The sequence below is a fragment of the Carcharhinus amblyrhynchos genome, chromosome 12 (assembly GCF_965287045.1).
Source record: "Carcharhinus amblyrhynchos chromosome 12, sCarAmb.v2.hapA, whole genome shotgun sequence".
NCBI lineage: Eukaryota > Metazoa > Chordata > Chondrichthyes > Carcharhiniformes > Carcharhinidae > Carcharhinus > Carcharhinus amblyrhynchos.
The window spans coordinates 71721466-71738576 of NC_137335.1; the positions used below are offsets into that span (position 1 = coordinate 71721466).

General features: G+C 41.2%; 1 protein-coding gene across 5 annotated transcripts in view; it reads left to right on the forward strand.

Moving 5' to 3' along the window:
* mtr (5-methyltetrahydrofolate-homocysteine methyltransferase) overlaps positions 1-17111 on the forward strand; it is a 71801-nt gene that overhangs the window by 27085 nt on the left and 27605 nt on the right. For 4 of the 5 annotated variants that reach the window (XM_080200685.1, XM_080200688.1, XM_080200686.1 and 1 more), the window contains exons 13-21: positions 929-1041; positions 2093-2233; positions 3214-3399; positions 5167-5346; positions 9690-9806; positions 10075-10215; positions 15188-15277; positions 15495-15647; positions 16614-16721. In XM_080200685.1, the coding sequence (XP_080056811.1) occupies positions 929-1041; positions 2093-2233; positions 3214-3399; positions 5167-5346; positions 9690-9806; positions 10075-10215; positions 15188-15277; positions 15495-15647; positions 16614-16721 (1229 nt within the window). Of the gene's footprint in view, positions 1-928; positions 1042-2092; positions 2234-3213; positions 3400-5166; positions 5347-9689; positions 9807-10074; positions 10216-15187; positions 15278-15494; positions 15648-16613; positions 16722-17111 lie in introns of those variants that run through there. The other variant, XM_080200689.1, reaches the window with a different exon arrangement.

The following is a 17111-nucleotide window of genomic DNA, read 5'->3' on the forward strand; positions in this document are numbered from 1 at the left end:
CATACTTGGTATGGGCCTCTTAATTTTCAGCATCTTGAACGTGCTGTTGAGGGCCTCTCCATTTTAAGGTGCGCTTGCACTTGCTGTTCTGCTTCATTAGTGCCTACCTTTCCTGGTGGGGCTGCAGATTGGTAACTTCAGGTATTCCCCCTTCTTAAATGGACAGAGGATGCAGAAGCAGCCAGTTAAAAGACCACCTTCCAGGAGATCCTGCTAGAGTCACATTGCAGACCCCTGTGGGGTGGGCAAGCCAAAAATGGTTTCGACCCCTGTAACTATTTTGTCAGCAGAAGATTCTGTCCCAACTCTGCAGTATGAGGAAATCCTGGACTTCTCCATGACTGGGTGACATGCCCACCAACCTGCTTCAATCCTGTCAGAAGCTAAAAGCATTCTCATAGTTTCGCGCTTTAGCTTACAATCTGCATACCTAAAAGCAAAAATGCTACCAACTGAGCTAAACTAAAAAGTTTAAAGTTTATTTATTAGTCACAAGTAAGGCTTACATTAACTCTGCAATGAAGTTACTGTGAAATTCCCCTAGTTACTGCATTCTGATGTCTGTTCGGGTCAGTGCACCTAACCAGCACGTCTTTCAGACTGAGGGAGGAAACCAGAGCACCCAGAAGAAACCCACGCAGACACAGGGAGAGCGTGCACTCTCCACACACACACTGACCCAAACCGGGAGTCGAACCCCAGTCTCTGATGCTGTGAGGCAGCAATGCTAACCACTCTGTCACCATGCATAGTTTTCATAGTTCTGAAGAAATGCATTCAATTTGAGATGCATTGGATTCAGGTTGTACAGTACACCAAACAAACGTAGCAGCTATTATTTTTATTTTCCCACCTTTTACTCAATTTGTTTCATTCTGCAATGCCTCTGGATACATTCAAGTTCCCATTTTTAATTTGTATTTTTTAGGTCTTGAACCTTTTAGAGTTGGGCCGTACACCAACTTTATCAACATTGGAGAACGTTGTAATGTGGCAGGATCTAGAAATTTTGCTAAACTAATTATGGCAGGTAATTATGAGGTAAAGTGAATTTTTGTCTCTACTGTAATTGTTGAATTTTCTTCAAGTTTCTATAAATCCAAAGTTTCTCAAAAATTGAGGAAATTCAAGTTCTTGGACATTAACATTTTTATGTGAGGAGGAGGAGGAAGTTTGTGTATAAATTCCACTTTGGGCCGATGCATAGATTACTGTTGAATCCATCCTAGATCGTGGAGGAGGGAGAGTTTATTACATTTGTGTATGTAAAACTAGTGGACCAGGGAACAACCTCCTGGAGGACATCTTGCACTACCTGGCTGTAGTGCTCACTACTTGATGTGAAGTTAGAACTAAGCTACTGCTTTCATAACACTGTGTTCCTAACATTGTATTGCATTACATAAGGCAGTGTGATTGCACTTGAAGATTATGATATCCATGACTGTAATGGGCGGCATAGTGGCATAATGGTTAGCACTGCTGCCTCACAGCGTCAGGGATCCGGGTTCAATTCCAGCTTCGGGTGATTGTGTGGGTTTCCTCTGGGTGCTCCAGTTTCCTCCCACAGTCCAAAGATGTGCAGGTTAGATAGATTGGCCATGCTAAATTGCCCATCAGTGTCCAAAGATGTGTAGGTTAGGATGTTTAGCTACAGTAAATAGCCTCCTTTTGCACTGTAGTGTTGATATGATGGATTGTTGGAATTTTGCAATTCATTGGCCATGTTAAATTGTCCCTTAGTGTCAGGGGATGAGAGGATAAGTATGAGGGATTATGGGGATAAGGCCTGGGTGGGATTGTGGTCAGTGCAGACTCGATGACTGAATGGCCTCTTTCTGCACTGTAGGGATCCTGTGATTCCTACCTAGGTATGAAAATGTATCTTCCTCATTTGAGAGGAAAATAATATGTTTATTTTTAAATACCATGTAGTAATATGTGCAGTATTTAGGAATTTTACCATTTCTCATGGAACTAAAGCATTGGCAGGTAACAGAGGATTGAAGGTAGCCAGTGGGTTGCTGTGTTATTTTCTATGCGATATTAAAGATTAATCAGTTGGTTAACTGTCATTAAATCCTAAACATAGGAAGCCTTGAATGTAGCAAAATCCCAAGTGAAAATGGGAGCCCAAATCTTGGACATCAACATGGATGATGGAATGTTAGATGGCAAGAGTGCCATGACCAGATTTTGTAACCTTGTGGCAACAGAACCAGATATTGCCAAGGTAAGTACAGTAATTGCCTAAAGGCAACACATACTGTAGAAATTCAGTAGAGCAGGAACATTGAGGGAAAAAAAGACAGGTGGTTGATCAGAACCTCATGTTCTGTGAACCTTAAAGGAGATAGAAAAGCTAGAAGATAGGCTAACAACAGAGAAATGTGAAGTGATTCATTTTGGTCAGCAGAATGAGGCTATGTAATACAAAGGATATCATTTTAAAAGGGGTATATGTGCACAAATCATTGAAGATGGATAGGTTGAGAATGCAGTTCACAAAGCATGTGGAATTCTGGGCTTTAAAAATAGAGGCAAACAAAAGTACAAAAGCAAGGACGTTTTGATATAAAAACACCTGTATTAAAACACTGATTCAGCCTCAGGTGGAGTACTGCAACTAGTTCTGGGCACCACACTTTAGGAAGGAAATTAGTGAGATTGCAGGAAAGGTTTGCAAGAATGGTTCCAGGAATGGGGAACTTCAATTACAGAGATAAATTGGAGACGGTGTGGCTATTTTCCTAGGAAGAGGGAAAATTGAGAGGCAGTTTGAAATCGGAATTCAAAATCATGAGGGCTTTGGACAGAGTAGAGAGGCGAAACAGTTCCCATGGGTGAAGGGATCGAAAAAAGCGAACACTGGTTTATGGCAATTGGCAAAGGATGCTATGATGACATGAGGAAAATCCTTTTTTATGATGCAAGTGGTTAGGATCTGGAATACACTACGTGTCTGGGTGCTGGAGAGAAATTCAGCTGTGATTTTCAGAAGAGGATTGGGTAATAATGAGAAGAGGACCGACTGGCATGGCTACCTTGGAAAAGATGGGGGTGGGACTAGGTGAGTTGTTCTTGCAGAGAGCCAACACAGACACGATTGGCCAAATGGCCTCCTGTACAATAACCATTCCGTGATCCTGTCCCATGACTATAAAATTAAACAACTTGGGTCAATGAAAGTACTTGTTTGTTTTTCCATTGAAGGTCCCATTGTGCATTGATTCTTCCAATTTCACTGTGATTGAAGCGGGGTTGAGGTGTTGCCAGGGCAAGTGCATCGTGAATAGCATCAGCCTGAAGGAAGGTGAAGAAGACTTTCTGGAAAAGGCACGCATCATTAAACATTTTGGGGCTGCTGTTGTAATAATGGCATTTGATGAGAAAGGGCAGGTAAGAGAATTGGGATAAAGAGCAAACATATGGTTAGCATTTCCTTGCTGCATTCTCCAATGATCCTTCATTTATTAAACAACGTTGAATTATCATCATCATTTAGTTTTATTTGTATTTTCTACAGTACAAGAAGGAAAGGAAAGGAATTCTTATTGAATGGTGGGGCAGGCTCAAAGGGCTAGATGGCCTACTCCTGCTCCTATTTCTTATGTTCTTATGAAAGAAGTTGATGAAGCCCTTCATAACACAATCAATTCATTAATCTTCCTTCACGGTTCCAGAATGAATTAGTTCGTTTCCAATTATCAGGAGCTCAATTCAGGATTCAAGCAGTTCAAATAGAAGAACAGATTGTCGAGAAATTATGTCCCGCCTCCTGAAGTCAGTGAAAACATTTGTGGCCAGAATATGGGATAGGGTTTCTGAGGTGATGGGGTTTGCCCACCCTGTCACTCAAAGAGTCAGTGAGGAATGTGCCCCCGCCGATGCTGGCTGCCTTGCAGCCGTTGACTAGCTTTGGGGTTTTAATAGAAGACGGCGGCATGGACAAGGTGGGCTGAAGGGCCTGTTTCTATGCTGTAAACCTCTATGCCTATATTTCACACTCTGGGGAATGTTAATTGACTGGAGGCAAGTTTCCACCCCTGACTTGGGAGGAAGTTCTACCTCACAGAGCAGTGGGCCCAGGCATTGCGCCACCAGGAGTGGTAGCCACCACCACAACAACAAAGCAGCCCCCAGGTCCTTCATTTTGGAGCCAAGATAGGGATGAGTTTGTGGGCCTCATGGTGGGGACAGGAAAGAGGCCTGCGGTCACTGGGGGAAGAGGGGTGATGGCAAGGCCAGGTGAGAAGGGAGTGCCTGGGGTGTCAGATCTTGGAGGTGCCTGTCCCTTAGGATTGAAGATAAGCAAAAATTGTCTGGCAGTAAGTGGCCATTAACTGTTCACTACAGGTTTCAACTGGGGTAAGGGTACCCACCCCAGTAAAAAGTTAGTACAGGACGCGGGGAGGCCATCTGGAAAATTTTATGGACGCCCCCCGCCCCCCCTTACAAATCTGCAGCATGGGACCATAAAATCTGGTCACTAACTTTATGCTTGGTAAGCTGATGACATCTAGTGGCAGAACACATTACTACACTAGACGGTCACAGTGATTGATTGCTCAGTTTATTTATGACCATGATTAAAATTATCCAGCAGGGGTTGGGAGAGGCAGGACTTGGAGCTTGCGTGCAATGATTAGTTTCCCAGAAGATCGTAGATTTACAGCCCATAATCTCTTGTGTGCAAAGGTGGTGCAGTCACTCAAAAAATTTTATGCCATGCATCTTCTACATCAAAATGTTAGTCATCAATTGGATGTGTGGCTATCTTTAATGGAACATATAACATTATGGCCAGGAATTTAAGTGTAGCTCTTTAGGATTCTCATTCGTTTTTTGTTTTTGCCTCTTCATCTAAAGTGACCCATCACACCGAACTGAGCTACAGCATAAGTGAGGCAGCTGTTTGTTAATTTTGAACAATAAGTATGCCACATGTGAAATGCAAGTCTGAGAGTGAAACTGCCACATTTTTTTATGAATAAAAAGAATTGCAATTTCCAGAATCACAACTTGGTGACTACAGTATGATCACATTCTGAAATTGTAGCCAGATAAATGAATTGTTACGAATTGATATGTCTTGATTACTAGTAGAGTATTTACTGATTAAGCAAAGTGAAGTTACAGTCATTGAGATTTGTGTTCTCTTGATAGGCAACTGAAACTAAAGATAAAGTGGAAATATGTACCAGAGCCTATGACCTGCTTGTGAACAAATTGAAATTTAACCCTAATGATATAATATTTGATCCAAATATACTGACAATTGGAACTGGAATGGAGGAGCATAATCTGTATGCTGAAAACTTTATCAAGGCCACCTCAATTATTAAGGTTAGTACATAGATCAAAACACTTTAAAACTACAGTAAGGAGTTGAAATCGGTGCATAATGAAATGGAGGTGTTGAAGAGTTATCTTACCTCTTTACAGAAGAGGATTTTTCTTTATTCATTCGTGGGACATGGGCTGACCAACATTTATTGCCAGTCCCTTGTTGCCCTTGTTCAGAAGGCAGTTGAAAGTCATTGCCGTGACTCTGGAGTCACATGTAGGCCAGACCAGATAAAGATGCCAGATTTCCTTCCCTAAATGACATTAGTGAACCAACTGAGTTTTTCCAACCATCAGAATGGTTTCGTGGTCTTCGGTAGATTCTTAATTCCAGATTTTTTTTTTACTGAATTCAAGTTCCACCATCTGCCGTGGCGGGATTCAAACATTAGCTGAGCTTTCTGGATTAATAGTCTAACAATAATACCACTAGGCCATCTCCTGTCCTCAATAGAGATTTGATTTTGCGGAAAGTCAGTAAGTGAATAACAATGAAAATAATTGTTTAAAGAGAAGCTTTAAGAGTGGATCTATTCAACATAATACATCCTGATAAACCTTTGAAGCAAATAGGAATATAAATCACAGAAGCTTACAACTGCACATACCAACATTTGCTAGTTGTAGGCGAGAAACGTAATGATTTGAAAAGATTTTAAAAAATTCTTTTTTTTTTAGATTACAGTGATTGTGAAAGAGCTGCAGTCTGTCCTGTTTCAGATCATAGAATATGAACATTATGGGGTTGATATTAACGTTTTTCCACCCACTGGTAACTAAGGAATAGCAAATATCCATGTGGACAATGGTTCCTGCTAATAATTTTAATGGGAGCCTGTCAGCTGATTGGCGCATATACAAATAAGGTCCTATGACAGACATAAGTCACTGATGAAGTTCTGAGGGCCTTCTGGGCAAGGAGTGGGCTCTTTACTCGGTAAAACAGGGCAGCAAAGAGCGGTAGGCCAGGAAAGGAGAAGTTTTTTGTGGTACCAAGGAGCTTAGGAATGATTTTCACAAGAGTAACATGGGCATCTGCCATTCTGGGCATCAATGGCTCTCAGCAATCAAACTTCTTCCAGTCTACCCTTCAATCAACTGGGTCACCACCAGCTGCCCCACAGCATTTCATTAGCCCAGACCTGGGAAGCTGCAATGAAATGCACATATGCAGATCGCCACAAAATACAACTGCAATCTCCCACTGTTTGCATTGATTAGTTAGACAATCCACCCAATGGTTGGCTGCCTGAGATTTAAAATTGCCCGTTACATTTTATATGAAATTTCAAGTGGAGCAAAGTTAGTCAATTTAAATTTGTTTCCGTTAACTGTTTTCCAAGAATAGCTGATTTTTTGAGAATGTGTGTGTTTTAACTGATTTTACATATTTTCTCCAGAAGTGCTGTGTATTAATGACAAATTTAAACTGCCCTCTGTTAGCTGCTAGCCCAGTTCGTGTTTCCTTTCGTCTTGCTTAAGGTCTCAACAGGGACACGTACATAGGACCTCTCTGGAATCATTGAATCCTACAGTGCAGAATGAGGCTATTCAGTCCGTTGAGTCTGCACTGACCACAGTCCCACCCAGGCCCTATCCCTGTAACTATAAATAATATAGTTTGAAATTGCAAGCTTTCTGTTCACGTTTTTGCCAATGAGAGAAAATTGATCTGAATTAATTCCCTTGGCAAATGATTAGACGTTTGCTACCATGAGAGAGATATGACCATTAAAGATATGATGAGAGGTTTAATTGGATATCAAAGCCATAAAATTGCTGCTTCTCTTTGTTTTATTTGGAAATTGATGATATTTGCAGCAACAAATGCTTAAAATGAAAGGGCTACCATTAGAAAACATGAGCCTGCATGTCCAAGTTACTTTGGCAAAAGGCATCATGTTGTCTGGTATCTTTTTTTTGTTATGGTCAAAAAGAAATTGATGATGGCTAACACAAGGACTCATGAAAGTTCTAAGTGTCAATAGAAAAAAATATGAATTTGAATGGTCCAGAAAATTCCTAAAAAACATTTTCTCTGCACCTGTTGTCCTTTTAAAGGTTCTCCTACCCCAATCATCCTTTTCTCACCTGAGTTCCTGCCTTGCCTTACCTTCCCACACACTTGCATGCCCTTCCCCATTATCTCTGTCTTGTTTCAGCAGTAGCAGTTTGGCAAGGATTTTGTTATCCTCTGCCCTGTTCATTGGTTCCATCTCCAGTCCACCAGAGATGCTGCACCAATTTAAGACATCTGACTGTGAGCTCTGACAACAGTAATACTGCGAAAAGCTGACCAACTGATGTGCTGAGATTACCACAGAGCTTTGTACTAAAGATTTTAAAGCTTATTTATTACTGTCACAAGTAGACTTAAGTTATCACTGCAATGAAGTTACTGTGAAAATCCTCCATATGTGCAAGGCATATATTCCCAACACATATCTCAACATCCAAAGAATGGAAAAAATTTGTTGCCGCAAAATCACGAATGTGGTTCAGCCAGCCCATCAGAGGAAAAGCCAGGTTAACAAAAGGCTGTTCCTTCAGAAGAAAGCAGCACGAAAGATGAAAATTGGCATTTGAGGGTGGGTGAGATGTCACACAGCTGGGCACCGAGAGTCTGGCTGAGGGATACTCATTCGCTTCCTTGGAATCTGGATGGCAACATGGGAGAGATGGAGCTGGGGAAGGGAGGGCACGCACCAAAGCCTCACCCACCTGGTTTCTAAAAGCTTTTTTGGACCCTCTTGCTGGTGTTGTTATTTTGTGACAAAATGTAAAAAAAAAAGGAATGGAAGTTGAGAGAAAGTGGCGGATGATGCATAGGTTTGTATGATGTAAGTTTTACAACAATGGATTTTTATTCGTGGAAAAGTAAAAGTCTTTGAAATTACCTAAATTAAATTCTTACAAGATTGTTTATCAGTAGCTTTAGATAAATAAAAGGTGATTACATTTTTGTAACGTGATCGCGCTGTGTCAGTAGCAATGTGGTAATGTTGCTAAACTAGTAATCCAGACATCTGAACTAATGCTCAAGAGACATGAGTTCCATTCCCAAAACTGCAGCTGGGGATGGTAAATTCAATTAATTAATAAATCTGGCATAGAATGCAAGTTTCATAAATTGTGATATTGAAACCAATGAATTGTATGGTTCGCCAGTGTTCTCTGGGAGAGGAAAACTGCTGTTCTTACCTGATCTAGCCTTTGTATAACTCCAGACCCACATTAAAATGGTTGACTCTTAAACTACCCCCTGAAATCCCTAGCAAGGGCAATTAGGACATGCAATAAAAGCTAGCAAAACCCACATTCCAAAGTTTTAAAAAGTGTATTTACAGCTCTCATTTCCTGGACCATGGATTGATGAAAGAAGGGCTTGTACCAATAATTTTCTCCTCAGAGTTGTTGGTTTTCTGTGGGAAATTTGCATGATGAGCAAAGCCATTCCAAAAGACAGGACAAGAAAATTAGTTAGCTGGGCTGTACTTACCCTAGATGTTCGTTATACAGGAGTATTGCTGGAGTCCCCAGAATGAAGCACTGAATTGGAAGGAATGGTGAAGCACAGACAATTGGACAGTAACTGACAAAACTTGAGATTGATCTTTCTGTTCAGATTTCCTAAGTTACAAACAATTTACTACTTTGTCAAAACTGCAGATTAGTCACTGTATTTTGTACTGTTCAGACTTAATGTTCTTTTACTGGCAATGGTAGTACTTCAATATCTTATTGACAAGAATAATATTTTATAGTGTTCCGTCAATGCAAATTAAGTCTGAACACTGACATGTTTGATGGACTGTCTTCATGACAAAGTCATTGGAGAAAAAGGCCACCTTTCACTCTCTTGAATTGAAATCAAGAGAGTCAATTTGGTGTTAATGCCAAGATTTAGCTATTTCAATGTGTGTGGCAACATTGGCTTTGCTCATGAACTTTGTGCCTGTGTTTAGCATGTGAGATGTACCAAATAATCATACTGATTATTCTCAATGTCTTATTTTATTCTTAATTCTATTGGTTTCTCTTTCCCATCTTAATCCCTATGGAGATGGTGACCTGTGCATGCCCTACTTTTCAATCTCTAAACAAGCAGATTGTGTTTTTCCATGATGTTAGACTATCCATTCCATCATATCATCTTGCCATCCTCAATCTATACTTATAATTTTCTTCAGACAGAAACAGTCCGAAGACATTCCTCACAACTCAGAAATCATATGTTTACAGTGTGACATTATTTCATTATAATTGGTTCATCACTTCTCTTCACATCTCTATTTGCAGTCATTGTTTCTTACATTGATTGTTTGTCTTTATTTTCATTACAGAGAAAGTTACCAGGTGCTAGAATAAGTGGCGGTCTTTCTAATTTGTCCTTCGCATTTCGAGGAATGGAGGCAATCCGTGAAGCCTTGCATAGCGTATTCCTGTACCATGCTATAAAGGTGAAAGAAAATTTTTCTTCAAATGATACTCTTTCAAGTACATTAATTCCTTCAGTTTGGCTAGTAATATCAAGAATATTTATTTCTAAAGGCAATATATGGTTAGAGGTTGGTCTTCTACAGTAAGACTTAGGACTGTTAATAGAACAATTATTAATATATGCAGTGTACCTGTTGCAGTGCAGTATACTTTTTGTTAACTTTACTGCATTTGTAGCAATTTCTCACTTCACATTTGCTGCAACATTTGTTATAAATCTCTCCTCAGGCAGGGATGGATATGGGAATTGTCAATGCAGGAAAGTTACCTGTTTATGATGACGTAGACAAAGAACTTCTGGAGCTGTGTGAGAATTTGATCTGGAACAAAGATCTTGCAGCTACAGAGAAATTGTTGCAATATGCACAGGTAAGGACATTGAGCAAGAATATTATTTATTAATTGAAATTGTTAGTTGTAAGAAGTAAACCGTTGAATGGTACTGGGCTGCCATGAATGTGGTTTATCTTCCACAAATCACCAATCACAATATGTTGCTGTTGTATACTTCATAATATTTTTGACACTAAAGAGAATACAAAGTCAGTACCAAGAAATTTAAATGGACAAAATAATTGGCACACAACCAGAGGAGGAAATATGGACAGACTTGATGCTTGGTTAAAGAGGTTTTTTTTTTAAGGAGTGTCTTAAAATAGGAGGTCCTCTGTAGATAGTCAGTTTGACATGATGGAAACACTTGTCCAGTGGTTCCTTGAGTGACGCTGTCAGGTGCTCCTTATTTCTGGTGGATCCCAAAATGACAACAAGACCATCAACCCATCAAGATCATGAGGGTAATGACAGCAAACAAAGCCATGTGCAAGCTTCCACCAGGGTTCTTTTGCCAAATCCTGCGGCAGTGGAGAATTGACAGTGGGAGTGGGGCTATGAACCTGGCAGCCTCTAGTCAAGAATCTGCACACAGGTAATGAAGGTTATTGGATACCTGTGTTCAACAAAGGTGTTTTTTGGCAGTTTCAGAATATCCTCTGCTCATCCTAAGTGGGAGGGGGCTAGAAAAGGCACCCTGAAAATAGGCTATCCCACATTCCCCTAACTGGGGAACCATGCCCTGCAAGATCTTCACTTGATGGTGAAATAAAGAAAACTTTAAAATTTTACAATACTCGAGTGATTGTAAGAAAAAAGTACTGCAATCGTATCACATGAGTGATCAAGACTCCCAAGCTGACATCCCTGCCCTCAGTGAGACCTGTCTTTCTGTGAAGGAGCTAAAGTAGTAAGCAGGGAGAAATGCCTTTGATCAACAGCAACCCTGTGTCCATGGAATTGTTTTCTTTTGCCATTCAGGATCGCATCTTGGATGCACTGCCAAAATTCCCCAGTTGTGACATTTCACTTAATATCCAGCCTATTCAATATGTCACTACCAACAGCACTCATGCACCAACCCTTGATTCTGATGGAGATGTTAAGTCTATTCTGATCTTAATGAAGTCCTCACTGCCATCCTCATCATCGATGAAAGAGCTGCAACAAGCAATCAAATGGATGAAAAATGACAATATCCTGTGGCCATAATGATATTCCAGCTGAGGTCTGCAAAGTTGCTGGGCTTTTGCTCTCATGCATTCATCTTTTGGATTTGGAGGAAGAAGAACTCCTCAGATCAACTTCAGGAGTGGGACATTTGTAGCTAGTTTTAAGAAGAGTGATAAATCATGCTGTGGAAACTATCAAGATATTTCCCTCATCTATAGCAGGAAAATCTTGACATGTATTCTCATGAATCGCCTACATTCTGTGGCTGAGGAAATCTTCCCAGCGAGGCAATGTGGCTTTAGACCTTCCAGAGGAACCTCTGACATGGAGCAGAATTCTTCCCAAAAGATTGTAAGTGTCAAATTCGCATGAAAACTGGAGTAATTCATGTTTATTTTCAGTGGGAGTTCAGAGAAGAATCTCCCACACTGTGCACTGCAAAGGCCACCAGTGTAAAGAAAAGTAAATTTCAATTAAATTTCCCACTGGAGAGGCTGAAATCAGCTCACTGAGCAAGTTACTGTGCATGCGCTGATCTGTTAGTGCTGAGATCGGCACATGTGCAGTGGTCCCGCATTGATGGCTTCCCAATTGTGTGTGACCCCCACAATGCCGGCTCTCCAGCCCCCCTTTCCCCCCAGGGTCGATTGCTGGCCCCCCGGCCATTCCCGGAACCTATCCCTATGCAGGGTGGCATTGGAACTCTACTCCCACTAATCGCCCCCTAGGCCCCGTCTCTATCAGACCTTGCCCTCATATGCACTGCACTGATGGCACTGCATATGGTGGGCAGTGCCAAGGTCCCCCTGCCACCTGATCCTCTGGGGCACCGTGTTTGCCCTCCCCACCCTCCCTTCACTCCAGGAGGGTTGGGCCGCTAATTCCCCGATACTGGGGAGCTACTGTGATCCCCACTGGAGTAAACCACTCTGGCAGAGTTGGGGGCAGGATAGATGCTAGCAGGCCTGGAGATTTCACTCCCAGGCCCACTAATCGCATTCAAATGAGATTAAACTGAGCATATAAATTGCCCTTGCCAGAAATCTGGCGCTGAGAGATGCTAGTGGGGCACAAACGCACGTGTGTACTCCATGAATCGGTCGACGCAACAATCTCCAAACCCACCGCAGTAAGAAATTAGCACAGAGGGATGGGAGAATCGCCACCATGGTCTTTGTTGTTAGACAAAACCAAGAGAAATGTAGAGAATAACACTAAGAGCTCTTTGATGTATTCATAGTCCTGACCAAAGAATTTGATGTGGGTATGCCAGCGTTGGACTGGCGTAAACACAGTAAAAAGTCTGACAACACCAGGAAGAGCCTCTCCACCTCTATCCTATCCATCCCATTCATCATCTTATATGTCTCAATGAGATCTCCCCTCATTCTTCTAAACTCCAACGAGTACAAGCCTAGTTTATTCAGCCTCTCCTCATAGTTCAATCCCCTCAACTCTGGAATCAGCCTAGTAAACCTCCTCTGCACTCCCTCCAAGGCCAAAATATCCTTGCGTAAGTGCGGCGACCAAAACTGCACACAGTACTCCAGCTGCGGCCTCACCAGTGCCCTATACAGCTGCAGCAAGACCTCCCTACTTTTATATTCAATCCCCCTCGCTATGAAGGCCAGCATCCCATTCGCCTTTCTGACCACCTGCTGCACTTGCAGGCTGGGTTTTTGCGACTCATGCACAAGGACCCTGAGGTCCCTCTGCACCGTCGCAGGCTGCAGTTTTTCGCCACGTAAGTAATAGTCCTTCCTACCATTATACCTACCAAAGTGGACAACTTCACATTTGCCAACATTAAATCATTGATGAGGAGATCCAACCACTGGATTAGCTATGTCAGCTCAGTTTTCTAGAAACTAACACAGTGAATGTTTGACAAAGACTTCAATTCAATAAAAGTTTGGGTGAACAAAGCAGTTGTAATGCAGTGAGACCTGGACTTTGACACACAAATTCCATCAACAGAACATCTGCCGCATCCTCCAGATCCAATGGGAGGACCATCAAACAAGCACTAGTGTTCTTTTTGAAGCTGGCTTCATAACATTCGGGCAAAGATCCTGCAAAGTCAACTGCAATAGGCTGGACACACTGTCCATGTGGCTGAAAAGCATCTCCCCTGCCAGGTCCTGTTTTATTAACTCTCCGAGTGGCTGGCATACCAGATGAGAACAAAGAAAATGCTTCAAAGACATTCTGAAGCTCTCCTTGAAGCACAGCAGCATTGACATTAATGACCGGGAGAAGCTTGCTACCAGGCATTCAAAATGATAACAACTAGTCCACTTAGCTGCATCAAGCATTGATTAACAACATCTAGAACAAGGGGTTTTGGAATATGGAGTAAGCCATTTAGAACTGAGATGAGGGGCAGCACGGTAGCGCAGTAGTTAGCACTGCTGCTTCACAGCTCCCAGGACCTGGGTTTGATTCCCGGCTTGGATCACTGACTGTCTGGAGTTTGCACATTCTCCTCGTGTCTGTGTGGGTTTCCTCCGGGTACTCTGGTTTCCTCCCACAGTCCAAAGATGTGCGGGTTAGGTTGATTGGCCATGCTGAAATTGCCTCTTAATGTCCTGAGATGCGTAGGTTAGAGGGATTAGCAGGTAAATGTGTAGGGATAAGGGGGTAGGGCCTGGGTGCGATTGTGTTCGATGCAGAGTCAATGGGACAAATGGTCTCTTTCTGCACTGTAGGGTTTCTATGATTCTATGAAAAAAGAGGTGCTCTTCACTGAGGGTGGTAACCTGTGGATTTCTCTACCACAGAAGGCTGTGGAGGCCAAGTCACTGAATATATTTCAGAAGGAAATAGATTTCTAGACTCCAAAGGTGTCAAGGAGTCTAGTGTGTATATATAGAGGTTTAGCTATAGTCATTGAATGTTGGAACAGGCTTGAAGAGCTGAATGGCCCCTATACCTCTATTTTTTATGTCTCTCTCTCTCTCTCCAGGCCCCAATTAAAAAAGCAGGCAGGCTCTTCAGTCAACAGCAATGTGAAATATTGTAGAAGCAAGGCACAGGGATCTAAATATAGCGTTTATCACAGAAATTGATTTCATTTCAATTTTCCATTGGCAGATATGTCATCTCGGATTAACTTAATTCCAAAGAGACCCTTACAAAAAAAGAGGTCATAATCTAAATGGTTTGAACAGTAATTACTATACCAAAAAAAATTAGCTTATAAAGATTTGCATATTTTAGCCTGAGCACAGGCAGTTTTGAAAGGAATAAATTTCTTTGGAAGTTTTTTTATTTGTAATGTGAGTGCAGAGATTTTAAAAATTTTGTTTTTGATTTTCTCACATTACCAAAATGTACAGCAAACTACATTCACACCCTGCTTTGCAGCTATCTCTGTGATTGCAAAGCAGTTAGGGAAGAATGATAAGTGTTGGCCTTGTTGGTGTGGCCCATATCACATGAAGGAATTTAAAAGGAGATGAAGTAACTTCCTAAAACCAATGACAAGTCAAAATCAGTTATTAGTTTTGGAGAAAATATATTTATTCAGAGGGAACTCAATAGCTACAATACTTATTCTTGATTTCCAGTGCTGGAACGACTTTATATCTTAGTGCTAACTGATGTTGTGCTTTACCACTTTACCTCTTGAGAGATTTAACCTAGAACATTTCCAGCCTTTCTGAATTCAGGAGTAATGGCCTCGTTCCTACATTTGATATATTTTAATTTTACTCAGTAAAACATAGCCTGCAATCTTAAATGTATCCTGACAAGTCACCTGTAGATGCTGATATACTTGATAATATACTTGACTGACTTGATAATCTGTACTGTGGCTCATTATTGTTTCCAGAATCATGCCAAGGGTGGGAAGAAATTGATACATACTGATAAATGGAGGAATAGTCCCGTTGAGGAACGTCTTGTATACGCCTTAATAAAGGTGAATGCTTGAATGAGTGTGGAATGTGGCTTGATGGCCTCGTTTGGATGTGAAAAGCTTTGGTATTTCTGGTGCAAATAAAGCACTATATAGACTCAAATTGTTTTCTTTGCTTTCTGTCTCCCATACCTTTCTTCCTCCCTCCCTCCCTTCTTCGTGTTGTGCCTTTAATGTTTGTCTTTGCTGCGCAAGTTCAAATCTTGTTACTATTCTTCAGGGCATTGAAAAATATGTGGTAGAAGACACAGCAGAAGCAAGGGCCAATCAGGAGAAGTATCCCAGGCCTCTGCATATAATTGAAGGGCCCCTGATGAATGGAATGAAAGTTGTGGGGGAATTATTTGGAGCAGGAAAAATGTTTCTTCCACAGGTAAGACTGGAATAAGCTATTTTGCTATGCAAAGAATGAAGATATTGCAATGCTATATGGCTTTACTTCTGTTTTAATATTCAATCTTGGGATTCAAAGGAGGGTGTTATCTCTTCACCACAGTGTCTCTGGGTAAAGGAAGGAAACAACCTGGGTTTTAAAATTTTCATTTTTCAGTGAGTCATACTTGGAATTGTGAGTGTATAGAGGACCAGGTGAGACTTATAATAACTCTTACATGAAGGACAATGATTGCAACAAAGTGGCAAAAGATGTCAGTGCCCGTAGAACCATACCCTGGGGTGGCATAGTGGTTAGCACTGCTGCCTCACAGCGCCAGGGACCCGGGTTCGATTCCCACCTTGGGTCACTGTCTGTGTGGAGTCTGCGCGGCCTCCCCGTGTCTGTGTGGGTTTCCTCCAGGCGCTCCAGTTTCCTCCCACAGTCCGAAAAACATGCTGGTTAAGTGGATTGGCCGTGCTAAATTCTCCCTCAGTGTACTCAAATGGGTAACTAGGGGATTTTCACAGTAATTTCATTGCTGTGTTAATGTAAGCCCACTTGTGACACTAATCAAATAAACTTTAAACTTTGGAAGGACACTATCTTAGAGGGGAGGGTGAGAAAATTCGCAAGAAGCAGAAGTATGATCTTGCATCTCGTACAGAGATGAATTTTGAACAATGAATTCTTAACTTTATTTGGGTGCAATGTTTCTTTACGATTGTAAACATTTTCCTAACTAGTTCCTTGCTTTGTTTTGCCCTTTTTTAAAAGTAGTCAAGTCAGAATTCTTGAAAAGCAATTACAAATCTCAAAGCCCAGTTGAAGATGATTGCAAAGCGTGTGGTTTAATATGGGGCAGATTTCAACTAGAAAGATATGAACATTTTGAAATATCCAATTTCAGACATTTTACACACATTGTTCCAAGATTTGTAAAAAGAATCTATTTTTTAACATCAGGTTGTTAAATCTGCTCGGGTAATGAAGAAAGCTGTTGGTTATCTTATCCCCTTCATGGAGAAGGAACGAGAGGAAATCTTGGCACAGTCAGGAAATTCAGAAGAAATAGTAAGTTATCATATCTATAACTGGGACTGGGCGCTTTTATGGCTCCCATTTAAATTTGAGCTCTGAAAAAGAGTCATGTGGACTTGAAACATTATTTCTGTCTTGAAAGATGCTGCCTGCCATGCTGAGTTTATCTAACATTTTCTGATCTTATTTCATATTTTCAGCATCCACACATTTTTGCTTAAATTAGCATTTGGTTATACTGATTTTATTTCTTTATGCAGCGTGTTTTTTTAAAAAGTAAAATACTGCAGAATGTGGATAAAAACAGAAGTATGACCAATCAACCTGAATAATTGGGCTGGAATCAGTTGTCAGCAGGGTGAGGGAGGTGGAATGAAAAGTGAGTGTCTGCTTGCTCCTGCCTCAGCCATCTCATTTTAATGA